This window comes from Alosa alosa, chromosome 7 (genome assembly GCF_017589495.1).
Source record: "Alosa alosa isolate M-15738 ecotype Scorff River chromosome 7, AALO_Geno_1.1, whole genome shotgun sequence".
NCBI classification, from domain to species: domain Eukaryota; kingdom Metazoa; phylum Chordata; class Actinopteri; order Clupeiformes; family Clupeidae; genus Alosa; species Alosa alosa.
Genome location: NC_063195.1, coordinates 4,565,735 through 4,587,065, shown reverse-complemented (window position 1 = coordinate 4,587,065; position 21,331 = coordinate 4,565,735). Strand labels below are relative to the sequence as shown.

The following is a 21,331-nucleotide window of genomic DNA, read 5'->3' as shown; positions in this document are numbered from 1 at the left end:
TGTGAATATCTTGAGAACTGTAGGGCCTAGGATGACCAATTTTTTTCCGATATGTTTGCCTCCAAGGGTCATGTTAACCCATTCCATGTGCACACATGTGCATAAACAGATACACACGCACACATACATTTACAGTAATCATCACGTATGACACATACTCACACAGTAGACATATGTATGCGCATGCATGCACATGCACAAACACACAAACGCGGGCAAACACACAAGCATGCACATACACACACACACACACACACACACACACACCCACACACATAAACATAAATTTATACATTGCACATGCACATAATTCAAAATTTTTCGGTCATCTACTCCCTGAATTTTTGGTCATTGATACCGGGACACCCGAACCACCCGGGTACACATGACATTTGGTGGGTATGTAGCCCCACTAGACTTTTAACGGAAAAATTTCATTTAGATCCCGGGGACCACCACCACCCCCTGCTGGGCCCCTGAACATAAAAAAAAAAACAGTTTTTCCTAAATAACTACCTGAACCGTGGCACTGAGGATGAAGAATATTTTATGGTATGTTGGTCTCAAAGGGTCCACATCAACCTGGCTCATAATCACTCATTTGTGATTTGCACCCCCACCCCCCGGTAAAAATGAAAATGCAATATTATTCTGCTTTAATTGCCCCTATCTTCAGTTAAGATGTTCAGAACTGCACCAAATTTTATGTGTATGATTGACCTGGCATTCTCTGGGGGTATGCCAAGTTTCGTAGAATTTCATCCATGGGGGGTCTAAAAAAATTAGGTTATGTGTACATTTAGTGACTGTACACTCATTGGCCTGTAAATGGCGGTGCACACATATACACATGCACACACACAGGCACCCACATACTATCGGTATTAGAACGGCCGATACATAATTACAAATTCAGTAGGATTAAAAGAAAGCCAAAATAAATATTCATCATCATCATCATGGCTGCATTTTCAGTATTGGCGATAAGTAGTGGTTTGTCCACTAGATGGCTTATCGTTGCAGTGAGGCGTAATTTTGTTGGAAGTTAAAAGTGGGTTGGAAAAACAATGGGCGCTTCCTACAAGGACTGTAATTTACTGCAGCGGACATCTAATAAGGATAGGACGATGTTCACATGAAGTGTAATTCCCATTTCTTCTTGAAGCCGAAATAAATCTGAGGATGTTTATCGGACATGCTTGGTTTTTACTGCAGGTACGTTAATCTTGTAATATCAATAAGGACCTAGGTAATGTTACCGTTAGCGTTGGTTGAGTGATGGAGGCATTTGATTGATTGCATTTGTAGAAAACTATAAATGCGGTTATACCAAGCAAATTGATAGCAGCACTGTTTGTATCTTTCGACTGTCATTTATTGCACGTGCTACAAAATCATTCTGTGCAATGGAAGATTTACCAACGTTACACCGGTCTGATACAGTTTTGCCTATACATGCGTGAGACTGAGACGCCTGTTTATTTTGTTTTAAAGTGCGTGCAGGGTGTGAGAGGGGGAATCGATGTGCTTTGATTACAGCTTGGTAGTTGTAGTCTTGTGAAATTAAAAAGCACGTGTGTGTGAAGTATCAAACAATGACACCTTCATTTCATTATGGCTGCTTTAGCAACACACCTTAAGCTACTGTGTAGTGGGTCCCATCTAGAAGTGGCTACTTCATTCGCCTTTTCCTTGACTCATGGAGCTGCTTGAATGTTATTACAATTTTTAAGCCCGCGATATGGCAGTTTAAGTCCGCTTGATACTGTAAAGGCGTAAGCCATTGGTTTCCAAAGGAGATTTTATTTGTGTAAGCCAGCATAGCCTATTGACAATTTATGTTGTAAATAGGCCTACCTTATAATCCTACCTGTAGCTTAGGGAAGCTAACAGCTTTCTATTAGGATCTAGTTTGTTAGTTACCGTTTTGTCATAACTCCCTGATGCATTTTTGCATTTAGAATAGCCAGAGCGTGTATATCTCAATCGGAAAATTAAACAATATCCGGTGCCTATGGACTAGGCTGGGTGAACCCAGCCTGATCTGCTCAATTTATTTTTGATTTCTTAAAAGATTGAGCTTGGTCTGATGAAAGCCAGACTAGTCATGGACCTCAGTTACACAATGCAAGGGAATATGAATCAGCCTATATTTGCCGCGAACAATAGCGGACAAAAGCTCTTCAACTTTGGCCCGTTAAAATGTGTATGAACAGTCTAGCGACGCATTTCATCAAGGCCCATTTGGACATGTCAGTTATTTGCACCACTGGTTAGATGTAAAACAGCATTTGGTTTCAGACTAGGCTACTGTTACTTAATTTGTGCATTAACAATAACGTTTCAGACTACTGTTACTTAATTTGTGCATTGACAATAAAGTATTACATGAACTAAAGATGACTAAAATCTTATGTAGAAGAAGAAACATTCACAAAAATCCATCCATCCAAAATGACCTTTGTTTTTGATAGCTGTTGAAAACGGCATGGAACTGACAGAGATGTTTTTGTTTATAAATACACAAAAATAAAAAAATAAATAAATAAATAACATTATGCTGATACCTTTTGCTTTTTCCCAAATACAATGTAGCCTACAGGTGTAAGTGACCTTTCATCAATCCAGTTGCAATGGATGAACTGTGATTAACTGCCCTACTTGTGATTGTTTAGAGATTTTTTAAAGGTTTTATAACAATGCTACATCTTCTTTGGCTATTCAACAATCTATTCACGTTTTCAACACCAGTAGGCTACTTTCTGTGCAGCCGCACACACACACTCAGGCATGCCAAACAAGCATACACAAAAGTTTCAAGAGTGGGGGATGGAGTAAAATATGGAGACAAATTGAAGTGTGATTTATTTTCGCGGAACCGATGTACAGGACTGAGCGGCGGTCATATTTTGTACAGCTATGCGGTACATCTAGTTCTGTCTTATTTTATTGGATTATTTTGTGTGATGGTGGTAGCTGTGGTAGTTGTGGTAATTGGTGTTTTTTTTTTTTTGGGTGGGGGGGTTGTTGATCGTTGATCTGTTACTGCACCTAGGCTTGTTACTTTTGATTTGACCTGGTGTGCCAGGTTCACAAGATTATTACAGTGTCTTGCTTTGATTTTGGTCCAACCAAAAGTACCTCTGTTTTATTGTCATTCCACTTTAAAAAATGCTGCTCATCCACTAATTACTGGAGTCCAACCATTACAAGGGTCATTGTCCAAAGGATAAAAAAGAGTCATTTGTTGTCTTCAACATAATCCCATTCAGGATGGGTTTCAGTGCAAAAAGTAGCATGTTCACATCTGGTTCATATCAATCTCCTCATGGTTTTCTCACTGGGAAGATGTCTGTCATGTGACCTCCCAGTCTGTTACTGCACTCCTGCATCTGAGGAGATGTTTTGCAAAGAGAAGAAAAAATAGCCAATATGTTGACAGTATCCTATATATCACTTGCACACCTGCATATTCTGCGGTGAAAGTGTACCTTCTCCTTGATCTTCTTGCTCCTGTAGATCTTTTTGATGTTCTTCTGGACCTCTGGACACGCCAGATCCACTTTTGTTAGTATTATAAGCTGAGGGATTCCTGCAGGATTAATTCATTTATTACATTTTGTCTGCAAAGGAAGTTCAGCATACAAGAAATATTTTAGCTGGTTTGACAAAACCCCAAAATCATCACAATTAATGCAGCCAAAGCCAGAAAAGAAAGGCCAACTGTGTGAATGGGACACATGCCTAGACATGTACCTTCTGCTGAAAGCCTCAAGCTCATACCTGTCAACACTCCCGTTTTTCCCGGGTTTCTCCCGTATTTCAAGGTCATCTCCCAGCACCCTCCCGTTTTGTTATTTTTCCCGGAAAACTCCCGTAATTTGCATGGCCATCAAACTTCATTTTAAAATCATTGATCCATTCAGGTTGCCAGATTGTGTATGAAATACACCCTACACATACACGATCACTTCGTTTCAATTTCAACCGTTTTGTCATAGGCTAAAACCTGGCAACCCAAAACCCAAATAACAAGTCTCGTCGTAAGCAAGCGGGCTAGTTGAATGGCCTACTCCAGAACTAGCTGTTGTGGAATTGTTGGGAATTTAATTAATTAACACATCACATAAACTGTTATTGAGTGTTGTTGATACACTGAACCTGTGCCCTCAGAACCAAATCTGATAGCAAGCAGCTTTGGAGTTTTGGAAGTAGGCTGCAGGCAGGCAGCTGGTGAATATATAACTGGCATGCGTAAGGTAAATGGTAAGGTAAAAGCAACGACCGAAATGCAGTGTTGAAACACGTGTATGAAACGTATTAAATATGCAAACACAGATCAGGTGTAAACACTGCCCCCCCCCCGAAATTTTTTTCCCCGTTTTTGGAAAGCTAAATGTTGACAGGTATGCTCAAGCTTGGTTAGTGCTTGGATGGGAAACTTCCTGGGTCCATAGTCCTTGGACCAAGGAATGTTAAAATGTATGGGTAATTTATTATTTATTACTTATTTATGTGTTACTGACTGTATATGACTTTTAATTTAGGTAATTTGTGAAAATTGTCACCTACCCATCTCACTAGCCTGTTGTCTGATTTGCTTCATCTGCTGACAAAGTTTGGGTCTGTGTCTGAACAGGAACTTGTAGGGTTAAGCTACAGAGAGAAGAGCAGCTCTAAAGTATCATGAAAGTATCATAAAGTATTATCAGATGCAGGTAGTAGTAAAAGAAAAATGGCAACATACTGTGATTGTGTGTGTGTGTGTGTATTTTTACCTTGTAACCCAATTTTATTTGACCTCTTAACACTTTGATGATGTCTTCAGGATGCACCTCTTCTGAATCTCGTTTTTTCCAACAAGAGGCAATTAGTAGTTGTATCATCTCTGATCTTGTGGATTTTGAACTGAAATAACAGATGAATGATGTCAATGACACACACCACTGACCTCAGGGTTAAAGGAGAATTCTTGATATTGACCATGATACCTGTGAACTCTCAAAATCTGGCTTGTCCCCTGCACTCCAAAATCTGGCTCTAATTAGCCGATGCTACCAACAGCTTTTTCAATGGTGGTGCTTCGTCATCGGGCTAGCCATGCAAATAAATCACTGTTTTACACCATTTACGAGGCTCAATGTATCTCCACACTTCATTGGTAGACTTCCGAGGGCCCTGACTTTTAAAAGAGACATTGAGAACTTTGAAAAAGCACTGGTAGTTTACTTACAAGACGATTTATGCAGACAGTATCTTCACGAAGTTTAGCGTTTGCAGCCATCTTGAATTTAGTCACCATAAGTCGAGCGACAAGTAAGAATGAACAGGTATGATAAGGGATCAGATTCCAAAAATAATTCAGTGGAAATGCATGGATTCCAGTTTCTTCCAGTAGCAGCAACTGAGAGCCCCCTGTGAATGCTGGACCCTCAGAACCCATAGAACCCACCCAAATGGTGCCCCTATGTGTGTGTGTGCGTGTGTGTGTGTGTACTTACGTGAATCTGGCTCAGATGATTGATTCTGCATCTCTATTTGTTTGTTCTGTATGATACATGTAAAGAGGACATGTTGGGGTTTACATGATTCAACATAAATGACACGGAAATTAAGAATATACAAAATTACAAACTCATCACAAATGCAATGATTGGGTTGGATTTTTGCTTGGAAATTGTGCCAAAAATAGTACCCCAATTCACATGACCTCATTGGATATGATGACAACTACGATCATGGTGGCCCCAGCCGTGATTCAACTGGCTGGGGCATCGGCACCGTACGCCGGCGACCCTTGTTTGATTCCCGCCCCGTGGTCGTTTCCGGATCCCACTCCGACTCTCTCTCCCACTTACTTCCTGTCACTCTCCACTATCCTGTCGCATTAAAGGCATAAAAGCCCCAAAAATATACTTTAAAAAAAAACTATGATCATGGTGTTTCAGTGTTTTTTTTTCTACATTTACTTTTAAGCTCTTATTTTGGTCATCTAAGCTACCCATATCTGGGAAAGCATGATGTGGAAATACTTGCATGTCTTATGTCAGCCTTTATATCAAGGACAAATAATGTCTCAAAAATGTGACTTTTTGAACCATGCCAATATCTATTCATATAACGTGTGGATGATGTTGTCTGGGATCCTGCAATATAAGAATCCTGATGGTTGGTATCAGGGTTTGAACTCTGGAGCTGGGCCCATTTTCCCAAAAGTATGTTCGAAAAAACAAATGAACGATTCAATTATGAATCTTAGAAAACCCTCATGATTGGGTTTGGATTTTTGCTTGGAAATTGTGCCGAAAATAGTACCTCAATTCACCTGACCTCATATATGAAATGATGACAACAACGATCATGGTGTTTCAGGGTTATTTTACTACGTTTACTTTTAAGCTCTTATCTTGGTCATCTAAGCTACCCATATCTGGGAAAGAACTTGCATGTCTTATGTCAGCCTTTATATCAAGGACAAAAAATGTCTCAAATTTGTGAAATTTGTCTCAAAATGTGATTTCTTGAACCATGCCAATATCTATTCATATGTGTAGATGATGTTGTCTAGAATCCGGCAATATAAGAATCCTGATGGTTGGTATTCCAGGTTAGTGCTCTGGAGCTGGGATGGATGGATGGATGGATACTTTATTGATCCCCAAGGCGAACCAAAAGCATGTTAGAAAAAAAAAGAATCTCAAAGTGCAGTGTTCATTTGTCACAGTTTTGATTACCTTTTTTCTTAGCCAGTCATTTGTCTTTCTTTTAACTAGGCGAGGGGGGTATTCCATCAACCTTGCTGAAGGTCAAACCTGGCTTATTCAGATAAGTCTTGCTAATTTTAAAATTTAATTTTAGTGACCTATCTGTTCCATTAGTGTGGTTTACGCGAGTTCCACCTTGGTTACTATGGGAATTTATGCCACAGAACTAGCCTGCTCGCTATGAGGTTAACTTTCAAGCTTAATGTGTTGCAGAAAAACCCATCAGTCTGAAATCGAGGCCTAAAAGACAGTTTTATCAAGCATTGACTTACATATTCACTAGTTCCTAAGAATGTAGGAAAAATGTATAACTTCACAAATATTAACTTGACTTGTGTGTATATTATTGGAGTCTTGCTACTCACAATATTAACATTATATGGTGATGCAATGAGTAGTACGACAGTACATCAAAGAAGCATTCGTGCTTGTTCAGGTTTGCTTCAAACATGAAGCTACATGATAATTTCTGTTATTCTAGACACTTTAGGATTCTTAGTTATACTTGAATGAAATAAATGCCCTACTATTGATGAAGGGACAAGCACATTTAGTAGCCTTTTCAGTGACAGTAGCCTAACCATATGCCAGTGAGCTACATTAAATCTAGCCTGATGCAAGCCAAATAAGACATGTCCTGTATAGCTTAATCCTGTAGTGTAAACAGGAAAAACCTGCATGGATTCTGATATTTTCAGAGCGGTTTCAGGCATCATTCATACAATGCCTATAAAAAGTATTCACCCCTTGGATATTTACCCTTGTATTGCTTTAGTAAATTGAATCTTTGTCATTTAATTTGTCATCAGATTGTTATTAACTGCATCTAGATTTGGATGTAGAAAAAGATAAGCTAGGTAATATAATAACATTGTTGTCTTTAGATGCATTACTTTTTAACATAAGTTATGACATACATATTCTTCATTTCTTGTATGCATGATAGCAAAACTATTAAAAAATCCTTTATTACACCTAGAGCTTATTGTTATTGTTGTGTGTGACCTACCTTTCTGAGAAGAGGTTGTTTTACATCACTACCTACTGTACTGGGTATATGCCTATCAGCAGCTTGCGAACACAGTTTGATTTTCATAGACAGGAAGTGGTGGCTGGCACGAAGCAGCCTGTGGTTTAGTGGTTGTGCAGCATTAGGTGAGCACTTGTGAGAACGAAATGGGCCAGCATCATTTTGTGACTTTGTTTACGGATGTAACATTTTAACACACACAGTTTTCCCCATGTTGAATACTGAACACATATAATTGTCATTTCAATTTTTCCTGTTTGTTAGATGTGGCCGGGTAAAATACACACAGCACAACAAATACAAAAGATAGGGTTTATTTCTGATAGATTCTTAGTTGACTAGTTACAAGATATAAAAGAAAGAAAATACAGTATGCTTCAAATAAAAGGGAAATGTAAAGCACTATCTGCCCTGTATTTATCCCAAAGTCCACTCAACTGTTAGCAATACTGGACCAGGTAACCCAGCTAAACTTGTCTTAACACAGTCACGTAACCCAAGACTGAATCTCAAAGATACCTATCTCCTTAGGCTCGCGGTTCCTAAACAAAATATCTTACTATATGTCTTAACTAACTGCTTTATTGCAGGAGCTAGATCTTTAAGTCCAAATACTCAAAGAAAATAATAAAAAATATTTCACTTATGAACTGTGTGGATTTCAGATTAGCCTATGCTTTAGCTATCCAGCTATTATCCTAAATGACTGTTACAATGCAAATTTCTCCAAACAAAGAATACGGCAGTGGCAATGCTGACAAAGGAAAATATTCACATTAGTCTACTTTCTAGCACTGTCATTATTACATTCAATTAACTTGTGAACTCTTATCTAAACACATATACTTACTTCTACATGAACTAGCGAACTCATGCAACCATAGGTATCTAGCTAGCGGGCGTGAGTCCTGGACAATCCATCCTCATCTTCGGGTTACAGATTAACATGCAAACGTACTCTCCCAAGATATAAACTCATTAACATCTAATCTCTTACATCTCATTCAAACTGCACACTTGCAACGTGCATTAAACTAGGATTGCTGGGTTTTTAGTTACACCATGCTCCATCCGACAACTTCTGATCTGGTCTCGTTGCTGATGACATCATACTGGCGCGCACGTTCTTAAAGGGACCTTGTGTTTTACCCAGAACACCATATAGCTGTACAGCAGATAACCCTGCTCTAAGTGACCCTTTCATCACCTGGCTACATAGAATAATCATGAAACTTAATGGAAATAAAATTCTCATATCAACCAAGCAGAAAAGTTTGGTCCATTTAACACTGAATCCCTAATGCCATGAGTGAAAATGCAGCTCAGCATTTCAGTGGTGGCCATGCTAGCTACCTGACACAGCTATTAGTTTACACTGATGCTAATGGCCCTGCCTGACACAGCTATTATTTACACTGTAAGGGTGCTGCCTGACACAGCTATTAGTTTACACTCATGCTACTACTGTTAAGGCGCTGCTTGACACAGCTATTAGTTTACACTGATGCAGGGCTGCCAACTTTTCAAAAAACCTTGGAGTGAGATTTGGTGGGGCCAACCAAAATTTTGCTGCGGAAATTTTTGTTTGGCCCATTCAGCATTATACCTACAGTAAAAAAAACGTACATCAGTGGTTCTCAGGTGTAGGAACCAGGCATGGACGGATTATGAACTTTCGGGCCCCTGGGCCCAGATGTATTAAGGGCTCCCCACTAATTGTCGCATATGTGGAAGGGGGGTTTGGGGGTACTCCCCCAGAATTTTTTTAATTTGTTTAATGTGATTTCCTGTATTCTGGTGCATTTTGGGGATGGGCATACTAAATTCGATTCATCAATCAGATTCATAGCCTACATCCTGATGTGTTGATATTGAGGCAATGATTCCATGCAAAGGCTTGGGCTTCAGGGCCCCCTGACACCTTGGGCCTGGGCCCGGAAGGCCCGTGCAGTAATCCATCCCTGGGACCAGGGTCCCAGAGTTTAAATAACATTGGTATCAAAGGGATCTAGTCTACTACTAGGACTATGGGCGTTGGAGGCATTCTGAAAGTGGTTAAGGGGGGTATGGGGGTCCTCCCCCAGAATTTTTTTTGTTTGACTAGATGCAATTTCCTGAATTCTGGTACATTTTAACAGGTTATTTAGATACTTCTATATAACAAAATAAAGCCAGCCTATGAAATTAATCAAAAGTAAATCATGCATAATTTAAAAATAACTCAATATATAGGCTACTTGGCTATTCAATAAGGTTTCCATAACAGCACCGCGGACGTTCAATGAACGCATGAAAGCGGATGGTTTGTTTGAAATCCCGACACTCTTTCAACTACATGGAACGTAATAGTGATCATCAAATACCTCCCCAGATTTCAGTGCCCATCAGTCCCAACATTTAACAATATAATCAAACAGTCCAAAAGTAAATTAAATATCAAACTAAACCGAAAATGTCATGCTTTTGAAGGCCTACCAGTATGCCGCTCCAAGAAACGCATGTCTCAAAATAAAACTCGCATAAGAAATAAATCACTGTGTGTGTGACAGAAGCGGAATGGGAGAATGCGTGTAACAAAAAAAAAGTTTATGAGCGATTTATGCGCAAATGGGAGAATCCAATGAAAATGACAATGAAGCACTAAACAGATGCTGAAAACAGCACTGGTATTTCGCACGGCAAAAGTGTGTGTGTGTGTGTGTGTGTGTGTGTGTGTGTGTGTGTGTGTGTGTGTGTGTGTGTGGAGGGGGGGGGGGGGGGGGTCCAAACTTAACCATTTTAAAAAGTGGGTGGGTGTTTTGTAAGAATTTAAGAAATGTTTGTATATTTTAACTTTTAAATGTATCAATCAGGTCAGACTTGCTTATTTTTATGGAAATATTTGTGCTGTAGCCTAAGCTATTTTGCACTTCAGAATTATAACCATGCACACACAGGTGGAATAGTTATGGTGATATTGCAATAAGTTCACAACCACAAAAACATATGCTACATTTCACAGTTCAGAAATGTTCAAAAATGTGTGTACATTTCAGCACTCCATGAAATTATGCAGAAGTGGTCACCTGTGTTATTCAGCTAGTTGTAATGGTCATTGTGATGGCCATAGCCTATAGCCTACATGCTATTCCTTTTTCAGGATGTACCCATATTTGCATGATGTGAATGTTTGCATATGGCTTATGTCAGGCTTTATATCAATATTTGTGTCTCGTTATTTGATTTTCTTCATATTTTTGCATTAATGTCACTAGGAAGCATGCCATATTCATTAATCTGTAATGGGATTGGCTGGAACCTGACAATATAAGAACCATGATAGTGGGATAATCTATGGCTGAGCAATTTACAAAAATGTATGTAGGCCTACTGACAAATAGTTTACATTAGAATACATTATAATTTCGCCCCAAAGAGGCTATGTAGAAATGTGTTGCAATTTCAAAACCGGATTAGTCTACTCAGGAACCACTTATTGCACAGAGGCATGTTTTATATCCTCGTATTCGGTACGGTTTGCTGTTTATTGTGATATTGGGTTTGCCACGTGTTGTGTGAAGAGTTAGTGAAATATTAAACCGAGAGTAATGGGTGTGCACTGTGTACAAAATGCAAATATGATTAGCCTAAATTGCACGTCGGATCAATGGTAATTTTCGCGAACCATTTATCACAGCAACTTGGCGCTAATATCATTGGAAAGCCTAGATTCCGCACGTTCATATGATGTGTGATATCATATGTATAGGCTTAGTTTAGTTGAACCTTATCTGCCAGGTATTGACACTGACACAGCGTGAGAAATCGGGGGTGTGGCGTGTGAGTGTGTGAAACTAATCAAATGCGTGTGTCTCATGGCCAATGCGTGAGAGTTGGCACCTATGTGATGCTACTATGCTACTACTGTACAACTTTTGTTGCTGGCATTTGATCTGTGCTTTGCTGTCCCTGTGATTGCCTGTAGGTGGGGGTGTGGAGCTCTCAGAGGAAGGCTGTTTGGCTGGCATTGCTCTGCCTATGTGCTGCATGGGGCTGACAGATTTGATCTCTCTTTTGCATACATGTTCCCATGCTGACTTGCTCTACATTCTCTCACAGACTTTACTCATCATTTCATTCACATAAATCGATTACTTTTGGTAAAATTTATGTTCAGTGTGGTGTGGTCTCCTTTTCATGTCACTCCACCTTTGAGCCAGGTGGACTCAGATGCCCCCTAGTGGGGATTGAGTGAATAGAGACAGAGAGAACAGATGAGGCATGAGAAGCAGGAGGATATTTGTGCCTTTCTTCATTGACCATATACTCAAAAACAAATACATACAAAAACAAAAAAATAAATACATACATAAATAAATAACACATTCAAAAACATATATGAAATTAATCACAGACAGAATTTTCGCAGGCCTTAACTCAGTTAAGTTCTACAGAAAAATATGACCTTACCGCAAATATGTGCTTTTTGATGCAATTCGTTATACTCAAAACAAACGACCACACATACACAAAGGAGTCACTGACTCAGATAAACGAGTGAGTGATGCTCAGATGGCCGAGTTTGCAGACAAATACAAGCTAGGTTATTATAATAACATTGTTGTCTTTAGATAAAGTGCCCTCTCTTTTTATGATGCAGCCAGCCCGCATATTTTGATGTATTGCCCTGAATCTCATCTTATATCAATGTTATGAAGCACCAAATTCCCTAAATGACCTTCATTTATTTTAAATATTGATGCAAAAAATTAATAAGAACAAACTGTCGCTGAACTGTCACAAAAATCTGTATTTTAGCTCTGAGAACCACCTAAATCTATGGAATTTATTCTGAGTTACCGAACTTACTTGGATGGATCAGATGAATCTGGGATAGAAGAAATGTAGTTGACCTCTACTGTTGAATTTTCGTTCGAAACAGCTGTATTGTATTGTTTATCAGACTACATTTGTGTTTAACTCGTGTACTAAAAAATCAGCGAAGTTCTGCTTTTCTCTGATTTGATGATCTCCCATTTGACTGAACTGGCATGTGCCAGCTTTCCTTACCAGCCTGCCCAGTCGCCCAGCATCCCTCTTCTTAGTGCTTCCTCCCCAGCATAGCAGAGTCGGTTAATCACTGCATCCTTCTCTCTATAATCTCTAACATGTGAATCTCCGGCTCTGCTCTCTCCTGGTTTGAATCCTACCTCACAGGACGCTCGTTTAACATATCATGGCTTGGACAGCTATCTGCACCTCACTATCTCACCACAGGGGTCCCCCAGGGCTCAGTGCTGGGCCCCCTTCTTCTTGCTATCTACACCACCTCCTTGGGACAGATTATCCGTTCGCATGGCTTCTCATACCACTGCTATGCAGACGACACACAGCTTTATCTGTCTTTTCCACCTGATGACCCCTTGGTCTCAGCATGGATCTCAGATTGCCTCTCAGACATAGCTACATGGATGAAGGCACATCACCTCCAGCTGAACCTCTCAAAAACTGCTGGTCCTCCCAGCTAAACCTCCCATACACCACGACATCAACATCAAATTTGACTCCCTGTCTGTTTCACCTACCAGGGCTGCAAGAAATCTAGGAGTTGTTCTCGACAACCAACTAACCTTCTCAGATCATGTTGCCTCAGTCGCCCGGTCGTGCCGTTTCACACTTGACTCAAGATGCTACCTCCTGGTTCAGGCAATAGTCATCTCACGTCTTGACTACTGCAACGCCCTCCTGACAGGTCTCCCAGCTTGCACAGGGAAACCTCTTCAGATGATCCAGAACATGGCGGCACGCCTGGTCTACAACCAACCTAAAAGGGCACATGTTACCCCGCTGCTCATCCAGCTACACTGGCTACCTATGGCGGCCCGCATCAAAATCAAGGCTCTAACGCTTGCCTACAAAGTCTCCGGTTCTGCTCCCGCCTACTTGAATGCCCTCATACAGACATGTGCTACCTCCTGACCGCTGTACTCTTCAGACGAACGACGTCTAGCTCTACCACCGGTACGCTCAGGCCAATCCAAACTTTTCTCATCTGTTGTTCCTCTTTGGTGCAATGCACTGCCAGTTCCTACAAGGGCAGGGACATCCCTCTCCATTTTCAAAAAAACTCCTGAAAACCCAGCTCTTTAGAGAACATCTCCTCTCATAGCACTACTTACAACTAGTCTTGCTGATCCTAGTACTTACAGTACCACCTGTCTTGAACTGACACTCAACTGTTTAAAAACAGCACTCACTGATGCACTTATTCTTACTGTACTCTACCTTTTTTAAATTGTCCTAAAATTGTTGCTTTGGTTAAAAATGCGTCAGCCAAATGTAATGTAATGTAATGTAATGTAAAGGCAGTGGCAACAACAGACTGGTAAAACTTCCAGAGGAGCTTGCTTCAGACATTGAAGGACTGCAGCCTTCACAGGAAGAACAGCCTGCTCTGCACTTTCCTGTAGAGTGCTTCAGTGTTGACTGACCAGTCCAGCTCATTGTCAAGGTGTATCCCCAGATACTTGTAAGTGTTTACCACCTCCACATTGACCCCCTCAATGGTGACCGACAGCAGAGCGGGCTTAGACCTCCAGAAATCCACCACCATCTCCTTGGTCTTTGAAGTGTTTAGTTGAAGGTGATTGAGTTTGCACCACTGCACAAAGTCCTCCACCAGGCTCCTGTATTCCTCCTCTTGCTCTTCCCTGATACACCCCACAATTACAGTATCGTCAGAAAACTTCTGCATGTGGCATGACTCAGTGTTGTAGCAGAAGTCAGATGTGTACAGGGTGAACAGGACTGGAGAGAACACAGTTCCCTGTGGAGCTACCCATCTGCAGGAGCTTGTCACCCAGTCTGAGGGGTTGGATGGTGTTAAAAGCACTGGAGAAGTCAAAGAGCACTTTTCCATTTGTCCAGGTGAGAATGCGTCCTGTAGATGGCATTGGCATCGCACATGCCCACTTTCTCCTGGTATGCAAACTGTAGCGGGTCTATTGCATGGCGTACCTGGGGTCTGAGTATCCCCAAAACCAGTCGCTCCATGGTCTTCATCACGTGTGATAACTGCCGTCACCTTACAAAAACCTATAATTTTTGTTCTTTCACTTGGTTTACATTGTCTCTTAGAAGATTGTTGGGGTCCTCATCTTCTAACAAAGAGCCTTAATCAACTTAAGCACTAGTTTGCCCCATGAGTAGATTTAGAGCTTTTGCCCAAACAAACTGCATGGCTTGAGTAGATTTACAGAAAAAGGTGGCTTGGGCACTGATTGATTCAGTGATAAAAAAAGTTTTTTCATGAATATCTCAGAAATTAAAGGTTTCTTCATAACACTAATATAAATGTGGCATTTCCGCATCTTTTAAGCCAAAACCTTCAGGAGCCGAGATACAGGTCTAAAAAGTGGGCGTGGCCGTTTCAGGGCCTTCCCCCACCTAATTTTTTGGGCTCCTTGCTTTTTTTTCTTTATTGGGCCCTAAATGAACAGAAAAACATTGGCTCAAATGTTAATCATGATTTGCAGCCTTGACCCCATTTTTGCCCCAAACTGACCAGACTATATCTCTGTGTAGGCTACTGGGTCTGAATGTCAACAACTTGCAAAAGCAGTCTGATTTTCACAGACAGGAAGTGGTGAGACAGACGCAGCATGCAGTTTAGTGTTTGTGCAGGACTAGGCATGCGCTTGTGTGAACAAAATTCATAAAATAGGGTAGTATTGGTTTATGGCAAATGTTTTATTGCTGTAATATTTTAACAGGTAAACACAATCATTTTGAATACTGAACACATAATTATCATTCCATTTTCCCTGTTCATACAAATAATCATGAAGCTTTATGAAATTAGGAATTCTTAAATCAACCAAGCAGAGAAGTCCATTCTACTAAAACACGGATTCTTACTGTTGCTACTACTGTAAGTGCCCTGCTAGTGTGTGATGGGTCTGTCACGCCTAATTTAGTTGCTGGCATTTGCTCTGTGCTCTTGCCATGGACTGTTGTGTGTCATTCTCTCCAATGCCCTGTAGGTGGGGATGTGGAGCTGTCTTGGCTTATGACTAGCAGTCATTCAGACGCTTCATGCGAGCATTAGTGGCTTGCAAATGCTGGTTATGTTTTGCATATATCACACAGATAGTGGTTGGTACTTGGACACGGGTTGCTAGATTAGCCAACTTAGGTGAACACAGCTAGTTGCAGCTATGGAGGCAAGCAAGAAATTCCTAACCAGTGACTCTGCCAGCACTATCATCTGAGCATTTGTTTTCAGGATTTACCAATGCATTCAGCTAACCCTGACGAATATGTATTAATATGTGGTAGAGGCTAGCTTGCCTAGCTCGGGTGGCCTACACTATTTGCAGAAATGAAATGAAATGTCCTTGCCTTTGTTAAATGGAATTGGTGTCTTCAAGTCATAATTTAGTTTCTGAATTAAATTATTTCCAGATTCTACTCTGATAGCTAGGTGTACATATTAGAACATCTTCAGGTAAAAAGTTGTCAGGTCCAATCTGATGTAATTCTGTAGACTTGACAGATGGTTTCTAAAGACCTGATGCCTTTTAATATGATGTCTGAGTAAAGTTACCAGAGCCCCCATTTAGTTTTTGCATACACAGCCTTGCCAACATGGTGTTTTGGAGAAGATTTTAGAAATAGCTAGTTACCATGTTGCCAGGAGTGAACACATACAGTATTGATAAATATAAACTGTTCTGATATTGTGATACAACTTGAATTTCCCCTGGGGATCAATAAAGTATCTATCTATCTATCTATCTATCTATCTATCTATCTATCTATCTATCTATCATGACAACATACTTTTTACGCTCCTTGTGTTTAGCTCAGTTCATGCTGGATGGGGGTGGGGGGGGTAGTCAAGTGTAATATAAAGTGTTGATATACAGCAAACTGTCAGTGACATTGGTGTGTGTGTGTGTGTGTGTGCACGTGTACGTGTATGTGTGTGTGTGTGTGTGTGTGTGTGTGTGTGCGTGAGCCTGTGTGTGTGTGTGTGTGTGTGTGTGTGTGAGAGAGTTTGTTTTAAAAAGCATAACGGAATCAATGGTAGTAAATTTTAAATGGGATTTTCAGTGTCTTCTATTTTCATCTCTGCCACGTAGTCGTTGGCGAAGTTCAGGATGTCTGTCAGTGCAGACAGCAGCAGCACGTCCATGTCGTTGTTCAGATGAATCTCCTCATGGTAGTTCTTCACTGGGAAGATGCAATATTGGGGAACTCCCACATTAACACTACAAAGTTTAATCTGAAGGAAAACACACACACACACACACACACACACACACACACACAGCATTGTTAAAGGTGACAGAGTGATTGAATGAGGTATTTATCCTTGTTCTGTTATGTGACATATAGACAGCATAATTTTGGTTGGGTCTGTAATGCCTTAGAAGCTTCTGAAAAACCTCTCTCAGAAAGCTATGTTAGGGTGGGGGATTTCAATGCGTGGTTTTGCACCTATTTGGCGTCCTTTCGGGCTTAACTGGCAAGCTCATTACGAAATGCAAGCACTTGACGCTGATTGGCTGATTAGAACCGTTTCAACAAGGCCTATTTGTAATAATATGAGCCTCAAAATAGACAGAGCGGCTCGCTCAAAGGCTTATGCTTATTTGTTTTGGCTATTAAAAGTTGAAACGTGTATGTAGCGTCTTAGGACAAAAGTTGGAATACAAACATTACAAATGTTTCCCATTACCAATGTCTCAGAGACAGCTAGGTAGGCTACTTTCATGTTTTCGCACCAGGCACAAACTAAAGGCACAGATGCCAACATTCCATCGTCTTAATGTGAACATGCAACAACTGATTCAGCTAAAGCTTGGCCAAGGGGGCATGGGCGTAGATTTGCGTGGGGTCCGCAGGACGTGTCCACACCAATATCAAATAATGACTGAAATGTCCCCACCAATATTCAGGTTGAAACGGCAAAAAAAGCGCCTCACAAAACCACGCAAAAAATGTGGTACACAAAGGGTTAAATGACAACAGAACGTACTTTTTCCACACGCTAAGTTCTAACACACATACTGTAGGCCTATCCCCTCTCGCTTTCTCTCTCTCCATCCCTGCACACGGTGCTTTCTTAAAGGAGCTGCACCATTTTACAACAATTGCATCTACATTTTCATATTAGAATGTTTTGTCAAGTGTAAGCTTAAACTACCGTGATCAATTTAAGTTCCCGTGCCCCCGCTGCGTCATGGAAGCAGAAAGTCAGTCGCATCAAAAATAGTAGTGGCACCCAAGTGACACCTTGTGGTTGTTTGTGTCAACTGCAGTTTGTGCCATTTCTGCTGAGAAAATGGGGTGCGTGATTCATGAAGGAACCCGTTCAAACTTAACGGGGACCCACTGTATATGGTAATGGAGCTGTGTGCGCCTGAAAAGACGATAGAAGTAGCTTTCTGAATAGCACAGCAAAGACGGCTCTGGTCATCCCATACCCTCCCCCCACTTCCTGTAGCCTACCATTATGAAGGCCTGCGGGAATTCGCCTAAAACGACTCGTTGCCGTTTTGGGACATTAGCTTTTTCACGTTAAGCCCCCCTCCCCCAATTTCACAAGCAGTGGGGGAGCGCGGGGCACAAAGTAACACCTTTTGGCTTTGGCTAAATATTTCTAAAATCATTTGAGTTTCACTAGTCATGTTTTAACAAGCAACACTTGTTATTGAACTAGATAACAGACGTGTGTCGAAAATTGACTTCATCTTCCATACGGAGAAATAACATGCAGAGTCTAACCAAGGTCAATATTGGCAAAAAAAAGCCCTCAAACCTGAAAACACATGAGGCAAAAGTGCAAAACATCACAAAACTAACTAAACTAACACCCGCATATTTTTGTATTGCAATCATTGCAGCCTACAGTTGTAACAACGCGTTACAACTAACCCCGCTGGGTCACGTTTCTTTTAAGTTTAGATAGCTCCTATGTGTTGACTACATGTTTCAAAACGGTGTTCATTTTTAGCCTACAAGACGATTATTAGTCAGTGAGCTGCACCCACAACTCAGTAATCGAAAGACAAGTAGCCTACCACCTATTTACTTTGATGCCTTGAAAAGACGTTTTGCTGTAGATCTATGTGAAAACACATCCATACGGACTGAAAATTTGTGGAACACCGTCTCATAGTAATGTGGTTAACTGACCAATATGTCCCGATCAACCATCTGCAACTAGGAAAAAAGTCCATGTTACATTTAACCCTGCGTTACTTTGTGCCCCGCGCTCCCCTGCAGCTTTCTGAAGTGGTGTTTCTGAAGCTGTAAGCCTAATAATACCACCTTGACGTGAAAAAGCTTAACGTAGCTTATGTCCCAAAACGGCAACAAGTCGTTTTACACCCCGTATGTGCTCATTATAAAGAACGTTTAACGTGTCACAAAAACAGCTATCAATTAATCACCAAACGTCTTATAAACAAGTATTGCCAGGAGCAACACCTTGCAAAAAATGATAACAATAGGCCTTGGCCTTTATATGGCTCTGCTCCTGCCTAGATTCGAACTCAGAACTGCCTGAAAGTTGCAGACCTGTTCTGGAAATACGTGCATTAACCCACTCGACCGTCAGACAACGCTATCTGCTTCGAGTAGGCCTATTGGGTAGGACTGTAGCCTACACTGGTTGCTGTGGCACAGTCTTGAGTGACCAAATTCGTTTTCCTTTGTCATATGAATGCTGTCATTTTGTTAACATTACTGTTAAGGAGATGCTGTAGGCAAAGGCTATATTTCAACCTCGTTAGTGTAGTAAAAAAAACAGAACTATTCACAAGGTTTCTGGGCATCATATTTATGTTCCGTTAGCAAGCGAACTTCTCATGACTGCCGACAAAGTAGCTTACTGCCAGCTGACGAAGCTCTCATTTTCAAACATTACTGAGACAGGCACTGTACAATCAAGAAATCTTGCCACTGAATCCAAAACTATGTTTAACATTATGTACAAAGCTTATAGGCTACAGTGGACTAGAATGTTGCAGGGGCTGCTAAAAACACAGAGAAACAAACTGAAAACTCGGCCAATCACAGCCCTTGCTCGGCCAATCACAGCCTCTTGCTGTCCGGTTCGACCGCAGAACGCCACAGCGGACTATGCTGCCCCCAAGCGGCTGTAGTTGTAGATACATTTCACCCAGCTGCGTGAATCACCTTGATCGTGAATGAAGTGTCAATTTTTAACTGGGACCCACTGTAGCATTATCAGCGTCATGGACATCAGATTGCGAACGCTGTCAGACCCAAGTTTCCGTCGTATCTATCAAACTAGTGTAAACTGCGCCTTTCTCCGCCCATAAACACAATTTACGAACGTCCACAACTGAATGGCAGAGGCTATACAAGCGCAGTTAAATGAAGTTAACTGATGACAACATTAAAAAGAATCAAACGTTTAGCGATCATGAAATTATACCATACATTATAGGAGATGTCAACAAGCAGGGAGATAATGAAGATCAGTAGTTCTACTCAAACTACTTGTGCACGTAGGCTTTGGAAGATTGGTCAAATCTAGCAAGTAGGAAAGTTTAAGTGAATGACGTGAAAATGAAAGTAAGACATTCAAAAGGCCAACGAAAGTTAATGTTGCTGTTGGTAGTACAAATACTTACAAAACTGGTGCTCTAAATAGCGATTCTGTTGTCTTTGAAAGGTTCTCTTATTGACACATTGAACTGCAATTTGGATTAACACCTGCTTTTACAAGGCGGAAGTATTTAGGCGCAGAATAGACGTGCGCTTTCAGGAGCAGTCTTTGTACATACCACGGAATACATAATTAAGCGTTCTTTACGCTTGGATCCTCCCATGAATGCATATGCATGACACGAAAAACGCAATTAGCCATGTTCAGCTCCCGCGACAGCGCAGTTTGCGCTTTTACATCATTGCGGCCTGTTTGTACTTACCTCGCAATGATTTTACATGCACATTGCGAAACAAATACGCCTGATGTGGGCGCAAACGCGTTAGTACATCTGGCCCTAGTCTCCAACTCTGAAATCGCTTGAAAATTGCATGGTGTAAGGCCAGCGTTAGCTGTTTTGACTGAGGAATGTAAGAGATATACACACCTTCTCACGGATGGTTTTGCTACTGTAGATCAATTTAATGTCTTTCTGGACCTCAGAACATGCTTCGTCCACTTTTGTCAGGATGACAACTTGAGGGATGCCTGAAACAAAAAAAAGAGTTTCATAAGAAATATATTGATGTGTTAGCTTTCATAAAGTTGACTGGCTGTTGTGTAACACTTGCCCATCATGCTGGCTGCTTCTGCTCTGACATCTTTCATCTTGTTGATGAAGGCTTCGTCCTTTTCCTGCATGGCATGTTGTGATATTTTCTTGCTGTCAGCACACCAGAGGACACTGTCTGCTGGAATGATGCTGACCAGACAGTGAACCCTGTCACTCAGACTTGTATCTTTGATGTATCCGTTGTCTTCCTCTTCTGGAAGTGCGCTTAATTCATGGAACTGAAGGTGGAAAAGAGAGTGGTA

The 21,331-nt window shown here is 40.9% G+C and overlaps 1 protein-coding gene across 2 annotated transcripts in view; it reads right to left on the bottom strand.

Annotated features, from left to right (window-relative positions):
* Positions 1-16,787: 16,787 nt before the first annotated feature.
* LOC125297379 (interferon-induced protein 44-like) overlaps positions 16,788-21,331 on the bottom strand; it is a 43,822-nt gene continuing 39,278 nt past the window's right edge. For both annotated transcript variants that reach the window (XM_048247730.1, XM_048247731.1), the window contains 3 exons: positions 21,088-21,307; positions 20,904-21,004; positions 16,788-17,059 (listed from right to left, as the gene is read on the bottom strand). In XM_048247730.1, the coding sequence (XP_048103687.1) occupies positions 16,871-17,059; positions 20,904-21,004; positions 21,088-21,307 (510 nt within the window). In that variant the 3' untranslated portion in view covers positions 16,788-16,870. The remainder of the gene's footprint in view (positions 17,060-20,903; positions 21,005-21,087; positions 21,308-21,331) is intronic.